This window comes from Mus caroli, unplaced genomic scaffold, assembly GCF_978045245.1.
Source record: "Mus caroli unplaced genomic scaffold, Mus_caroli_1 scaffold_3, whole genome shotgun sequence".
Classification (NCBI taxonomy): Eukaryota; Metazoa; Chordata; class Mammalia; order Rodentia; family Muridae; genus Mus; species Mus caroli.
In genome coordinates, this window is record NW_028227258.1 from 65,957,676 (window position 1) to 65,973,641 (window position 15,966).

At 48.4% G+C, this 15,966-nt stretch overlaps 2 protein-coding genes across 3 annotated transcripts; both read left to right on the plus strand.

Moving 5' to 3' along the window:
* The first annotated feature begins 1,388 nt into the window (after positions 1-1,388).
* Positions 1,389-11,351, plus strand: Bnipl (BCL2 interacting protein like). Its single transcript, XM_021158848.2, has 10 exons — positions 1,389-1,580; positions 2,299-2,394; positions 2,682-2,746; positions 3,928-4,152; positions 6,849-7,031; positions 7,630-7,732; positions 8,456-8,587; positions 9,674-9,760; positions 9,928-10,026; positions 10,765-11,351. Exons 1-10 carry the CDS (start codon positions 1,399-1,401, stop codon positions 10,799-10,801), a joined length of 1,209 nt encoding a protein of 402 aa, XP_021014507.1. The 5' UTR covers positions 1,389-1,398; the 3' UTR covers positions 10,802-11,351.
* Positions 11,352-11,373: 22 nt separating this feature from the next.
* On the plus strand, positions 11,374-15,898 carry CUNH1orf56 (chromosome unknown C1orf56 homolog). Of its 2 annotated transcripts, XM_021158683.3 has the most exons (3): positions 11,374-12,030; positions 12,514-12,675; positions 15,822-15,898. In XM_021158683.3, the coding sequence occupies exons 1-3, from the start codon at positions 11,644-11,646 to the stop codon at positions 15,840-15,842; spliced, it is 570 nt and encodes a 189-aa protein (XP_021014342.1). In that variant the 5' UTR covers positions 11,374-11,643; the 3' UTR covers positions 15,843-15,898. The 2 variants fall into 2 exon arrangements, with proteins under 2 accessions (XP_021014342.1, XP_021014341.1); XM_021158682.2 differs by having other exon boundaries at positions 11,374-12,675.
* The last annotated feature ends 68 nt before the right edge of the window (positions 15,899-15,966 follow it).

A 15,966-nucleotide genomic window follows, 5' to 3' on the forward strand; every position in this document is an offset into this window, starting at 1 on the left:
TTTAAAAGGTAGGAGCTAGGGCCGTGAGATGGTATGGGCAAAGGCAGGCAGGGCTAAGATGACCATCTGAAGTTGATTCCTTGCACCTACATGGTAAAAGGACAGTACCAGTTCTCACAAGGTGCCACACACTCAAAACAATTTATAAAAATGTTAAGGGCTGGGGAGATGGCTCAGTGGTTAAGAGCACTGGCTGCTCTTCCAGAGGTCCCAAGGTTATTTCCCAACACCCACAGGGTTCACAGCTCCCAGTTAACTCCAGTCCCAGGAAATCTGAAACTTTCTATCCTCCAAGGGCACCAGTCACACACCTGGTGCACAGATAGATATGTAGGCAATACACCTATGCGCATAAATTTTTTTTAAAAATTGTTTTAAGCTCCAAGGGCTAGAGAGGTGGTGGGTCAGCAGTTAAAACTGTGTTCTCCTCAATCATGAAAACGAGTTTAGATCCCAGCACTCAGGTAACAGGATGCAACTCTACAGAAGCCTATACTCGAGCCTCCAAGCAGAGCCAACAGGAAGATAGCTGGTGGGCTTCCAGTCTAAGCAGTGCAAGATCCAGGATCCCGCAAAGTGATAGAGGGAAGAACACCCTCCCTGACGTCCTTGCACATGTGTGGGTGCACATACGTACTCATACACACATAATAAATAGTATTCTAAAAATAAGTAAAAGCCGGGCGTGGTGGCACATGCCTTTAATCCCAGCACTTGGGAGGCAGAGGCAGGTGGATTTCTGAGTTCGTGGCCAGCCTGGTCTACAAAGTGAGTTCCAGGACAGCCAGGGCTATACAGAGAAACCCTGTCTTGAAAAAACCAAAAAAATACAATAAAATAAAATAAATAAATAAAAATAAGTAAAACCTAGCTCCCGGTAGGACCTGAGGCAGAAAGGTCGTGACCACCAATTCCACATCAGACTGTTCTAAAGCATAAGACACTTAGAAAAATAGAAGGTTGGGGAGCTGGCTAGGTGCATAAGACACTCATCCAAACAAGAGGACCCAACTTTGAATTTCCAGGACACACAAAGGCTGGGCAAGCCCAGCACTCTCTGGTCAGGGGAATCCCTAGAATTAGTCTGGCGAGCTAAAGCTAGTAGAATCAGTGAGCTCTGGGTTCAATTGAGAGGACCCTGCCTCAGCAGATGGAGGAAGATATCCAATGCCAGCTTCAGGCTTCTACAGGAATGCACACACACACACACACACACACACACACACCTCCCCCTCACTCCTTAACGGGCAAAACAAAGGGCTCCCAGGTTATAAAGAATCTGGAATGGAGACCAGAGCTCTCACTCACTCTTCACCTGAAAGCCCGCCCCCACACAAGAGGCTGGGCTTTGGGGCAAACCTGCTCCTTGGGAGGGGAGGTGGCAAAACCTGTTTGAAGATGAGGTTACCTCCCTTCCACACCTCCTGCCTCCTTAGAGCAAGAGCTGCAGCTGACAAGAAAGTAAAGAGTTTGGGGGCTGGGGCCACAGCCTCCTATCCTCCTCAAGTCCCACAGAACACAGGACGACCTGAGAAGATGGGGACCAGGCAAGAAACAGGAAGAGAGACGTTAGAAGGAGGGTAAGTGAGACCTTGGCCTGACTGGAGCCAGAGAGGGTGTTCCCTGCCAGCCAGGCCTTCCTGGCTTCCTCAAAGAAGAACATGGAGAGAAGTTAGCAGAGAAGGGACTGAGTGGTTTTGGGACAGGAAACGAATACAGTATGGAACCAACTCCACAGTTTAAAGAAAAGTTTTTATCTTATGTGTAATAGATCCATTCTCCCTCCCCCTCCCCCTCTCTGCTCTCTCCCCTCTCTCCTATAACTCCCATCCTATACAATAGCCATTAGGAAACCTGGCCCAGAACCAAATGTACATCCTGGTTCTGCTTCCCAGTGAATCTCACCTTTTTTCCCTCCGTCCTTGTATCTGTCCCATAGTTTCCAAGCACAGCAGAGGAAAGACTGGGCTGACAAGGTGCCATCTGCTACTGCTTTGCCCAGGGTTAACTGGGCAGGTCTGTCTGGGTTTCAGCCAGTCGGGATGTGGGACGCTTTTCACTCCTACACTGTAGGTGAAGCCACTACCATCAAGTGGATTAGCTTGCTAGGCCATCCCCTCTGCTAAGCTGAGCAGCAGATGACCTGCTCTGCCAAGTGGGAAGGGAAAACGCCTGTACACATAGATGGGGCCTCCTTGCCATGTTCTTCACACCAGTGGCTTCCACCTGATGTCTGGCTGCCTTAGGATACTGTCTAGGTTGATTCATGGTCTCTTCTTCTGGGCCATGGACTCTCAGGGCTGAGGAGAAGGCAGGAGCCTCACAACCAGGAGCAACCATGAAACTTGGAGAGCTGGAGCTAAGAGAGGAGTGGCAAGATGAAGAGTTTCCTAGGTGAGAGCTGCTCGCCCCCAGGTTTGAGTCTCGGAGACTACATGGTACCTGTCATCCTTTGCTCCAGTCCCAGGGGATCCAACACCTTCTTCTGGGCTCCAAGAGCACCAGGCACATGTGTGGTGCACATATCAACATGTAGACAAAATGCACCCACAGACCTAAAACCAAACAAATTTATGGGAAATTGGGGCAAGAAGAGAAAGAAGCATGGTGGAGAGGGAAGGATGACAAGGCAGCTGGCTGGGGGTCTGTGTCTAAAGCCCTGTTCATTCCCTCCCCTCTAGATTGCTTCCTGAGGAGCCTGTCTCACCTGGAGACCCTGAAGACTCTCAGAGAGGCTCACAGGCAGGTAGGGAAAGGAAGGTGGAAACTAGACCTGGGGTTTGAGTTGACTTCTGGTGCTGTTGTTAAGGCGAGGGTGTCGCTGTGTATTCTGTCTCTTTGTACCCCACTTTCTCCCTTTCCATTTGCCCTAGGTCACATCCCTTTCTCAAAATGCACAGCTATTATCGCCTTTAAATTTTAATTTTTTTATTCTTGGTGCTCAGTGGGTTTTATTCGTTTATTTGTTTATTTGTTTGGAACAGTGTTTTTCTATGTAGCCCTGGCTGGCCTGGAACTCATTTGTAGACTAGGCTGACTTTGAATCCACAGAGATCTCCTCCTCTGCCTCATGGGTGCTGGGATTAAAGGTGAGAGCCACTGTGGTATAATTGGGTTTCTTTGAGACTGACTCAACTTTCTAGCCCAGGCTGGTCTCGAACTCCTGTGGCCTGAGTTGACCTCAAACTTGCATTTATCAGCAGTTGAGAAGTGTTGGCCGTTCTTTTTTTTTTTTTTTTTTAAAGATTTATTTATTTATTATATGTAAGTACACTGTAGCTGTCTTGAGACACTCCAGAAGAAGGCGCCAGATCTCGCTACGGATGGTTGTGAGCCACCATGTGGTTGGATTTGAACTCTGGACCTTCGGAAGAGCAGTCGGGTGCTCTTACCCACTGAGCCATCTCACCAGCCCCCGTGTTGGCCGTTCTTACAGAGGACCTTGGTTTGAGTCCCAGCACTCACATGGTAGCTTACAACCAAACTTAACTCCAGTCCCAGGGGATCTGACACCCCCTTCTAGGCTCCAAGAGCACAACGTGTGGTACACAGACAGGCAGACGTATAAGAAATACCCATACACACAAAAACAAGCAAGAGGACAAAAGTTGCAGCTATCCTCCTGCCTCTGCCTCCTAAATGCTGTAATTGCAGATGTGAGCCACCAACCCTGGCATCAAGGCTTCTGTCTATAGGAGGCCTTGTGCGTTTGTGTGTTTCTTCTGATGCAGACTCACTTAGCCCAGGCTGCTCTATAACTCAATCTGTAGTCAAGATGGCCTTGAACTCTGACGCTCTTGTCTGTCTTCCTTTGCAGTCTTGGGATTACAGGCGTATGCCTCCGTTCCACACAGGGATCTCAAATCACCATCCACTCAACACGTTTTTCCATCTGTGTATTTTCTTTCTCCTATCTTCCAATCACAGGCACCCCCAGCAGTCTGGCCTTGTGTGGCCAGCGCCCTATGCGGAAGCGTCTTTCTGCCCCAGAATGGCAGTTGAGTCTGACTGAGGGAACAGGAGAAAATGGAGCCTCTCCCACCCGCTCTGTGTCTTCCTCTTCTGCCGGCAGCTTGGACCTGGAGGTGGATGAGTTGGAGACACCATCAGACTCTGAGCAACTGGACAGCGGACATGAGTTTGAATGGGAAGGTGGGAGCCAAGCCAAGGGTGGGGCTGGTAGAGCTGGTAGAAAATGCAGCTCGAGGAGGATGGATGGGGTGGGATGTTAATTAAGCTAATCAGGCAGGCAGCAGTGTTGGCTCAGTGGTTAAGAGCAGGGCTGCTCTTCCAGAGGATCTGAATTTAGGAACCAGCACCCATATGGCAGCTGTCTAGCTGCAGTCCCAGGGGATCTGATGCCCTTCAAGGGCACCAGGCATGCATGTGGTACACATACATACATACATACATACATGCGAACAAATCATTCATACAACTTAAATGATAAATGAATCTGAAAGAAAGAAAGAAAAGAGAGGAAGAGAAAGAAAAAAGAGAAGAGAAGAGAAGAGAAGAGAAGAGAAGAGAAGAGAAGAGAAGAGAGAAGAGAAGAGAAGATGAGGTCGAAGCTGAGAGGCCAGACAGGCAACATAGATTTCCTCAAAGAAGAAAGGAGCAGCTTCCAGAGTCGATAGGAGACCAGCCAAGGGCTAGGAGGAGACATTTATTAAGAAAAAGGTGGAAGGGCAGGAGAGGTGGCTTATCAGTTAAGAGCACTAACTGCTTTTCCAGATGACAGGGGTTCCATTCCACATAGTGGCTCAGAACCATCTGTGACTCCAGGGCCAGAAGATCTAACACCTTCTTTTGGCATCCACAGTAGTAGGCACACATGTGGTACTCAGACATACATTCAAGAAACACACACATACACATAGTAATAATAATAACAACAACAATAATAATAATATAATAATAAAGATGATCAAGGCTGCATGTGCTGGTTCAAGCCTTTAATCCCAGCATTTGGGAGGCAGAGCCAAGTAGATCTCTGTGAGTATGAGCCAGCCTGGTTCTACATAGTGAGACCTTGTCTCAAAAATTAAAAAAGCATGGCCGGGCGTGGTGGCACACGCCTTTTATCCCAGCACTCGGGAGGCAGAGGCAGGCGAATTTCTGAGTTTGAGGCCAGCCTAGTCTACAGAGTGAGTTCCAGGACAGCCAGGGCTATATAGAGAAACCCTGTCTCAAAACAACAACAACAACAACAACAAAAACCCAACCAACCAAATAAATAAATAAAGCAAACAAACAAAAGATAAAAACATTGAAGTGAAAGAAAGAAAAAGAGAAAGAAGGGGAAGGAAGGAAGGAAGAAAGAAAGAAAGAAAGAAAGAAAGAAAGAAAGAAAGAAAGAAAGAAAGAAAGAAAATAAAAGAAAATAAGTAAATGCCTGTTCCACGCTGCCCCGACCTAGGACTGAATTGTTACTACTATTGTGTTTGGGACAGGGTATCTCTCGTAACCTAGGCTGGTCTCAAACTCAAGATCCTCCTTGTCTTGGCCTCCCAAGTGCTGGGACTGCAGCCAGAAGCCAGCCTGAAAGCCTGAGGTAATAAGGGCCAGAAGCTGGTGGGGGTGGCTGCACGCCTCTGATGCAGAGCTAAGGCCGAGGCGGGAAGATTGCCAAGAGTTGGAGAACAGTCTAGGCTACAAAAGGAGCTACAATGTGAGGCCTTGTCTCCCAAACAAACTAAACAAACAAATACAGACACAAGGTGCCCTAACTGTAGGAAACACTGTTTAGTAGGACCTAAGTACCCATAAATAATTGCAGCTGAAAGTCAGGCTCTCCAGGTGGATGTTAGGGAATTCGAGAAGATTCTGAGTCCAGGCCTGAATGCTAAGAGTCATGTTTCTCAGGGTTAGAGTGGGGGTGTTCCAGATAGATGTAGCAATTCAGGCAATAGCATGGAACACAGGGGAATTCAAAGCACAAAGCCTGACTGTAGATGAAGAGCTGGGAGGCAGAGGAAGAATATCAAAAGATAGAATTGACTCCACCAAAGATATCCTCTAGCCCCCATCTGTGCACATGCACAATGATACATGAGACAACAGCTACAGTGACTGACTGGGTTAAACTGGCAACGTTCATATCATGGTGGCCCTTGTTGCTATGCTAAGGATTATAGATTTTTGTAGGCTAGACAATGAGGAATAATACAAAGGTTTTAATCATGGGATGTCTGGTCACATTTAATGACAGTAGACTGAAAACAAGTTGGGCTGACATCTCAGTTGGCAAACTGCTAGCCATACAAGCATGAGGACCTGAGTTACATCCCACGACCCATGTTTTAAAAAGCCAGAGCCCACATCTTTAATCCCAGCACTCAGGAGGCAGACAGGCAGATCTCTGTGAGTTCCAGGCCACCCTTGGTCCTACATACTGAGTTCCAAGATGGCCAAGGCTAAATAGATACTTGTCTCCAAAACAACACACACACACACACACACACACACACACCAGGTATGGGAAGCGAAGGAGGGAGGAATTGTGGTGAAGGGGAAAAGGAGAGAGACAGAGACAGACAGAGAATCCTAGGGGCATAGTCTAGTGAAAGAGAAAGTTAAGAAGAGGCAAAAGAGACACAAGTTGTTGAATGAATTGCACAAACTGAGAGCCAGTGAAAACATTGAAACATGGGAGGTTAAAACAGGTGTACTAGCACTCAGAAGGCTGAGGCAGAAGAGTCAGGAGTTGGAAGCCAGCCTGAGCCACACAGTGAGACCTTCTATCAAAAACCCAAGCAAACAAACCAAAGACTGGAGGAGTAAACTGTATTGATCCAGGAGATTATAAGAACTCTGCCTCATTCATTCTTCCCTCCTGTGTGTTTTAGATGACTTGCCCCGGGCAGAGGGCCTGGGGGCCAGTGAGGCAGCAGAAAGACTGGGCCGGGGATGCGTGTGCGATGTGGCTGGAGAAGACGGTCATCGCTGGAGAGTGTTTCGAACAGGACAACGAGAGCAGCGAGTGGACATGACCATCATTGAGCCCTATAAGAAAGTCTTATCTCATGGAGGTAGTGGCAAAGGCAGTACAAGGGCAGAAACCATGGCGCTGTTTGGCTGGGTGCCAGTGAGTTAAGGTGCTTGCCATGTGTGCTGGCAACCTGAGTGTGAACCCCAGAACCCATGGGGAGGTTTGAGGAGAGAATGAACTCCACCGAAGTTGTCCTCTGACCCCCCACGTAGACTCACCTGTGCACGTGTACAATGATCCATTAAAACAACAGCTACAGTGACTGACAGGGACAGTCACTGGGAGATGGGAGATGGCTCAGCAGGGGACACCAGTTGTTGCTCTCTCAGGACCCACATGACAGCTCAGGATTGACTCCCAGTTCCAGGGGACTCATGACTCCTAGTTCTAGGGGAGTCTCACAACTTCTGATCCCCACAATACAAATATATACATGCAAGCCAAACAGCCATATGCAAAATAAAAGCATCACCAACACTGCCAGTGCGGCTAATGTGCCTTAGCTGGAGGTTCAGTTATTGGGTTGTGTAACATCCATTCTTTGACTTCCAAAGACCTCATTATCCTTCACCCTAAACAGAAGTACTGTCTATTTACAGATCTGTAATTGAGTCTATTTTCCTTATATTGGTCCTCAGGTTACCATGGTGATGGCCTCAATGCTGTCATCCTCTTTGCTTCCTGCTATCTACCCCGAAGCAGCACCCCCAACTACACCTACATCATGGAACACTTATTCAGGTGAGGTGAAACCTGAAAGGGCTTGTGGAAGGGACAAAGTCGGGGGAAAAGTAGAAAATAAAAGGCGTCTCCACCAATGCAATAAAGCAAATTGAGTCAGATTGAAAGTATAAAAGCGGCCGAGCGGTGGTGGTGCATGCTTTTAATTCCAGCACCTGGGAGGCAGAGGCAGGTGGATTTCTGAGTTCGAGGCCAGCCTGGTCTACAAAGTGAGTTCCAGGATAGCCAGGGTTATATAGAGAAACCCTGTCTCGAAAAACAATCAAACAAACAAACAAACAAACAAAACCCAAAAACAAAAAAACAAAAAAAGAATCGATTGCTCCTGGATGGGTTCCCTGGCCTCACAGGACAGAGTCGGGGCAGTTGCCCACCTGGGCTGGGATAGGGAAGGGAGAAGAAGCATTGAAGTGCTGGTAAGATATGGGTATTGCCATATTAGCGGACTTTAGGGCCCTGTAGGTGTTCTTAGGTCTGATAGTCACTTTGGAATCAGGAACTATAAGTTGTCTTAGTCTGCTGTTTTGTGAGGGCTATCTTCATGGGCTTTTCCAAGCATAGAAGAGAAAGAGGTCCACGCCATCTTGGCTTTTGTTGCAAAACCTCCAGCCTAACAGAAAAGACCCGTGCCCAAAACCCATCCCTGACTGGAGGCTCTCTCTATTCGTGTTCCTGAGTTTGGGGAAACAGCAGCATCCACCTTTCCTACAATGTTGTCCCCAGGTATATGGTGGGAACTTTGGAGCTGCTGGTAGCTGAAAACTATCTGCTTGTTCACTTGAGTGGAGGCACCAGCAGGGCCCAAGTGCCCCCTCTGAGCTGGATCCGGCAGTGTTACCGTACCTTGGACAGGAGGTGAGACCCAAGGACAAGAGGGCCACAACTCTCTAGCACCGCTTCCATTCTCTTCTTCCAGTTGGATCCTTTATGGGGTTTTCTTTTCCTTTTCTTTTCTGAGACGGACTTGCTGTATAGTCCATGTTGTCCTCAAGCCTCAGCCTCTTACGTGCTGGGATCACTGACCTGAGTCGTCGTGCCCAGTGCCTTCTTTTATGTGTCTCCGTGTCTCCTGTTGTATTCTCTACGGTCAGGGACCTCTCCGCTGTATGGCTTACACTAGCTCACAGCTTTCCTGTTTAGTTTCCTCGTGAATCCACATGGCATGTTGCCCGGCGCGTGGAGCCGCTCCTTCTTCTCCAAGTCTTACCACTTGCTTTCCATATCTCCACTGCTCTCTCTTCCCTCACCCCTGACACAGAAATCATTCCCACTCCTGTGCCTTCTCCCTCCTTTGTTTTCTCATCATGTAGTCCAGGCAGGCCTTAAACTATGTAGCCAGACATAGCCTTGCACTCCTGGTCTTCCTGCCCCTCTGGCTCCCCACTGCTTAGGTTACAGGTCATCACCCTGCTTGGCTTGTCCCATCTCACCCTTGCTTAGTTTCCTTCCTGTGTTTTTCCTCTTTGCCAATATTTTTTCCCTCTTAAGAGCATTGTTGTTTCTTGTTTGGGGGAGGGGTCCATTCTGTTTTATATAGGGGCTCATGTGGTCTAGGCTGACTTCAGAATTGGAGTGTAGCCCCAGTTAGCCTTACACCCCTGATCCTCTTGCGCACCATCACACCTAGCTGCTTCTTGGAGTTTTATTAACCTGGGCTACATAGTGGAAGAGATGGAGACAGATGTTTGCAAAAGGAATTTATGTGGGCTGGAGGGAAACGGATTGCAAAGACTGAGGTACTCTTAAAGGAGCATTCCCTAAACGTGGAGTATAGACGGCTAAATAAATTGGGGAGGGCTCAAGGCATGGTGATTAGGCATAGCTGCCAGAGAAATTTGGAAAAAGATACACCAAGGCACCTGCAGCATGGAAGATAACCCACCTGCTCCTCCTGAAAAAAAGTGAACAGGGAATTTAGGATTGTACTGGACTCTTCCTCAGGCTTCGGAAAAACCTTCGAGCCCTGGTGGTCGTCCATGCTACGTGGTATGTGAAGGCCTTCCTGACACTGCTTCGGCCCTTCATCAGGTACTGGTTAAAGGCATAAGGACATCCCTTCGGCTGTTTCCACTACCGAGGTTGTTGAGGTCTTACCCAGCCCTCTTTTAGCTGTGCCATTCGGCTTGTTCCGGTTCCCTATGTGAGATCCTCCAGGATCTAATACAAAGTAAGACTGGTTTATTCTCTCTCTTCAGTTCCAAGTTCACACGAAAGATCCGCTTTCTGAACAGCCTCGGAGAGCTGGCCCAGCTCATCTCGCTAGAGCAAGTGCACATACCTGAAGTTGTCAGACAGTGAGTCCTGCACTTAGGGAAGCTGGTTTGGGATGGGATGTCTAAAGCCAATCATGTCTCTACATGAGCCCTGCCTTTAATTGTGTCAGTGGGAAAACTGCAGACGCCTAGAGAAGAAATGAAGGACACTATATTATTTGTCACATGAAAGGTGCACCATTGCAATGAATCATTAAAGGGATTCAGTCTCCAGAACCCCCATGGTGGAATAAGTCCATGGCACGGGCGCATGTGTGCACAGTCATAAGTAAATGTAAATAGAACTTAAAGGACAGATGAAAATGTCACGGAAGCTGGGCAGTGGTGGCACACGCCTTTGATCCCAGCACTTGGGGGGCAGAGGCAGGTGAATTTCTGAGTTCGAGGCCAGCCTGGTCTACAGAATGAGTTCCAGAACAGCCAGGGCTACACAGAGAAACCCTGTCTCGAAAACAAAACAACAACAAAAAAACAAAAAACAAAAAGAAAAGAAAAAAAAGAAAAGAAAAAAACTATATTAAAAAAAGAAAATGTCACGAAAGAGACACTGAGGTGGGGGGCACCAAAGAATAACCCCAACACGGAAAGTCTGTGTCATACTCAGGTTCTTACATGCCTTCTGTACTAGGAAGAGGTAAAGCCTGCAAGGAAGAGATAGAATCCAGTGAGGAGCATGTTAGGAGCAAAGGATGGGACGTGATGCAAGCACTCAGTTTTCTAGCTCCTCCCATTCACGTTTCCATTCCCTTATCCCTGTAGGCTGGACCGGGATCTGCATGGCTCGAAAGGCACCTAACACAAAGCTGAGCAGAGGGCCTAGGATCTGGCAAAGATCATGAGCGGTCTGCATGGTGGAGCTATGTCTCATCTCATCCTGAGGGCCAGCTCCACTGGATCCTCACTTTTCAGTGCGCTGCCCACTTCTGGACACTGCCTTCAAGCTGGGATTTAAGGGTGGGAACCCCAGAACGGGGTGTGGGGGTGGCTTGCATTTCGGCTGTCCAAAAAGAAGGCTGTGTGGCATTGGAAGTGTAAGGCTCTGAGTTTTAATTCTGCTTTAGCTGTAAAATATGTGGATCTCATTTTCCTTCTCTGTAATCAAAACTACTGGGATCCTTCCCAGTTTAGTTGTCTTAGCAGTCTTTGAGGGGAGGTGGATGGAAGGCTTAACCAGCAGCCACAGCCAGCCTGTCTGCCGGGAGCCCAGGAGCCAGCTTGCAAAATCTTGAAAAGCCAACCCCTTCTTAGTAGTCAGCTGCCTGTGATCCTGAGAACTGCTGTCAAAACCTGTGTTTTCACTCTCAGTAAATTCAGACCTGTGGCCTTTAATAAACTGTGATGAGAGATTTAAGTCTGTGCCTAGGGAACCAAGTTCCCCTCAAGCCCTTACATCACAATCTTTCTGGTTCCTGCACAGAATTCTTGCTTCCCAGGGTTCCTCGGGACTTTTAGCTCAGCCCCTGGGGCTGCTGGCCCTGCGCAGTAAGAGCACTTAGGGGAGGGGCGAGGCACGTGCCTCTGAGCACCCTCCTGGTCGGTTCAAACGACCTCGAGACCTGGCGGGTTGGTGGAGAGCGGAAGGGAGGGAGAGAAGGTAGGAGCCTGGGCCTACCTCTCGACCTCAAGACTCCCAGCCCCATGGTCCCCGCCGCCTGCATGCTGCTCTGGGCCCTGCTGCTAAGTCTGGAGTCCCGGGCGGCGGGGGCCGAAGACCAAACGACTACCCCGACCGCTACTACGATTGGGATGCAGCGGGTCAGCTTCCGCTTTGGGGGCCCATCCCGCAGCCTCCACAGCACAAACCCCACCGCCCGGACCACTGTACCCGGGAAGCTGAGGGTAACCCTGGAGGATGAAAATGATGCCCTGGCCACTGCTGACCGCCTGGCCCTCCCGGCAGCTGCTGAGCTCCTGTCCACCGTGACAGGCTATAGCCGGTCATCAGTGCCCAGCCCCAGTGACTGGGAGGAGGATGGCTCCTTGGAAGAGGGGGTGGTTGATACCAGAAGAACCACCAACGGCCCTGTAAGTTTATTTTCGACCACCAATACTGTGGGAAGTTCCGGCACTACCGGGAGGTTTCTAGCCAATAGCCAGGAGCGAGAGATTAAGCTGACCACTGACGTGCGGTCCCTCAGTTCAAAGACTACTGTGGTGGACCTGTCTTCTGAGTCCACCCTGCAACAGTGGTCGACACCCGGGTCCACCCCATCCCCATGGCTAAAACCCTCATTCACAGCCATGCCATCTCCTGAGGATCTGCGGGTAGTACTGATGCCTTGGGGCCCTTGGCATTGCCACTGTAAGTCAGGCACTATGAGTAGGAGCCGGGCTGGAAAGCTGCATGGCCTTTCTGGGCGCCTTCGAGTTGGGGCACTGAACGAACTCCGCACAGAACACCGGCCTTGCACCTACCAGTTGTGCGCTTGCAACAGGCACCTGGAGGAATGCCCTCTGGACTCGAGCCTCTGTTCTGACCATAGCTGCAGCTCTCGTGCTCCCTTTCAGAGCAGCACCACTTCTCTGGTTCCTGTCCACCTGAGACGCAGACCCATCCTGCCACCCACTAGCCCGAGCCCCAGCCCAGCTCTTGCCTTTTGGAAACGTGTCAGGATTGGCCTGGAGGATATCTGGAACAGCCTTTCTTCAGTGTTCACAGAGACGCAACCAGTAAGTTTCACTGATGAGCCAGGGCCTTTTTCTTGACGAATCTTAAAAAGTCTCCCATGAGCCGGGCGTGGTGGCGCACGCCTTTAATCCCAGCAACTCGGGAGGCAGAGGCAGGCGGATTTCTGAGTTCGAGGCCAGCCTGGTCTACAAAGTGAGTTCCAGGACAGCCAGGGCTACACAGAGAAACCCTGTCTCGAAAAACCAAAAAAAAAAAAAAAAAAAAAAGTCTCCCATGTCCCAAATCCCGTTGCTAAACACACCCATTGTTCTTGCAAGAGTGACTGACTTACTGGTCAGTTACTGAGCCTTAATTTGCACTGGTTAGTCTAGTCTTGGCCCATTTTCTGTTTTGTTTGATGTGTATGGGGTACACATGCACATGCTACTGAGATCTGAGCCCTTAACTCACATATATGGTAGGCAGTATTCTTCTATACCCCCCCCCCCATTTTGTTTTGTTTTGATGGAGTTCCACTACGTTGTCTCGGCTGGCCTATAACTCCCAGCACCTCAGCACCTCAGCCTTCTTCATGGAGGGAGGCTCAGCTGCCTGTTTCTTTTCTTTTTTCTTTCTTTCTTTTTTTTTTTTTAAAGATTTATTTATTTATTATATGTAAGTACACTGTAGCTGTCTTCAGACACTCCAGAAGAGGGAGTCAGATCTTGTTACGGATGGTTGTGAGTGACCATGTGGTTGCTGGGATTTGAACTCCTGACCTTCGGAAGAGCAGTCGGGTGCTCTTACCCACTGAGCCATCTCACCAGCCCCAGCCTGTTTCTTTTCTTTTTGAGACTGTTTGTTTGAGACGGAATCTATGTCCTGGCTGTCCTGGGACTCACTAGGTAGACCAGGCTGGCCTTGAACTCTGATCCTCCTGCCTCTGCTGGGATTAAAGGTATGTACCACTGCCACCTGGCTTTCTTACATTTGTGTGCATGTTTGTTGTATGTGTGCATGTGTGGAGGTCACAGGGCAACTTGTAAGAGACAGTTCTTTCATGCCACCGTGTGGTTTCCAGGGGTCAAGTTCAGGTTGTCAGGCTTGGAGCCATCTCACCAGCCTGAAATAGTTTCCAGGATGAACTCACTGTGTAGCCAGGGATGCCAGCACTTCTCTAAGGGCTAGGAAAAGAGGCGTGTACCACCATGCCTTGTCACTTCTTGAACAAATGCCATGTCTTTTGTTTGTTTGTTTTTGTTTTGTTTTTTGAGACAGGGTTTCTCTGTGTAGCCCTGGCTGTCCTGGAACTCACTCTGTAGACCAGGCTGGCCTCGAACTCAGAAATTTGCCTGCCTCTGTCTCCCAAGTGCTGGGCTTAAAGGCGTGCGCCACCACTGCCCGGCTTCAAATGCCATATCTTACTGATCTTCAGACTATTAATGACCAAATAAATAGGACTTCTTTACTTTTTTTTTTTTCCGAGTTTTGGTAAGTAGTCCTGGCTGATCCTAAATTGACAACTTTCCTACCATGCTTGGTAAAGACTAAATGCATAGACAATGGACATAGAACATATGAACAAGTTAATGATCAAGAGGTTTTTTTTTTTTTTAAAGATTTATTTATTTATTATATGTAAGTACACTTTTTTTTTTTTTTTTTTTTTTTGTTTTTCCGAGACAGGGTTTCTCGGTGTCGCCCTGGCTGTCCTGGAACTCACTTTGTAGACCAGGCTGGCCTTGAACTCAGAAATCCGCCTGCCTCTGCCTTCTGAGTGCTGGGATTAAAGGTGTGCGCCACCACGTCCGGCAAGAGTTTTTTAAAATTGTGTTGGGGTTTTTGCCTGCATATATGTTTGTGCACCTGGTGCCCATGGAAGCCAGAAAAGGGAGTTGGATTCCCTGGAACTGTTGTTATAGATGGTGTGAGCCATCATGTGGGTGCTGGGAACTGAACACAGATCCTCTAGAAGAGCGGCCAGTGATCTTACCTACTGAGCCATCTCGCCAGCTCTGATTAGTACAACAACTTATTCTTTGTAGCAGTAACAGCCAATATATATGAGGCCTCACTCCAGATATGGCACTTGGATCTGCCCTCACCTTATAGGCTCTTACCCTGTTGACAAATGAAGGAACAGTTTTACAAGCTAGCAGGGATGGAGGTGTGTTCAGTGGGCTTCCCTAACACATGCACAAGGTACTAGGTTCAAACCCCATCACGGAAGGGGGAAAGCAGTGCCAAGGGCCACACAACTGAAACCAGGTTTTGCACCAGTACCCATGTGCCCCAAAGACTGTCCTTCTGGGACTCTACCCAGCAACTTAAAACTTCACAAAGGAGTCAGGTGTGGTAGTGCACACCTTTCGCCCCAGCACTTTGGAGGCAGAGACAGGTGGGTATTCGTAAATTGAAGGCCAGCCTGGTCTATATAACAAGTTCCAGGCCAGCCAGAGTTACATAGCGAGACCCTGTCTCAAACATACAAAGCTACTATAGGTTCAGACCGACTCTACAAAGTAGTGTCAATCGCTAGGGATGACTGGCAGGGGGGACTGACAATAAACAAAAGGCATGCTTGGTGACTTAGCTGGTTTCTATTTCTGTTTTCCTCCTTGTGAGTCTGATTCTATTTTTAATATAAAAGTAACACACTTGGGGGCTGGAGACTTAAGAAGTTCAGCTAGGAGAGTGCTTGCCTAGTATGCGTGAGGTCCTGAGTTTGACTTGCAACACAAGCTGGGCATGTAGACATATACCTCATAGATTGGTGGGTGGAGCCAAGGGAGCAGATCAGTACACGGGAAAGATGGCTCAGTGGTTAAGAGCAGGACAAGTTAAATTTCTAGCACACACATCAGCCACTCACAACCACATGACTTACTCCTGCTTGAGGGAGATCTGACACCCTGGATGGTGGGTACTTGCACACATGTGCACATTCAGTGGGGCACACAATGAACACTAAGTTCCAGGTCAGGCCAGAGAGATGACTCAGCAAGGAGAGTGCTCACTGCACTTGCCTAATACCCTGAGAACAATGCCCAGAGTCTATGTGAAAATCCAGTTCTCACATGATGTGACGCACACGCACCACATAAACCCCAAAGTAGTAGGGGCTGACAAAAAGGTTTGCAGCAGGGTAAAGCAAGTAAAGAGTGTGGTTGTGATTATCATCTTTTCTCTATTTTCTTGCCTTCCCCAGGTAGAAAGAATCCAGAGGTAATAGCCACGTCTCCCTCAAGAGATGTCTACATTATAAACTCCCTTTTCAACCCCAACACCCACTACATATTTTTAATATATATAAAAAAAAAGCTAAAAAATACTTTGGTCTCATTTTTCTTTTT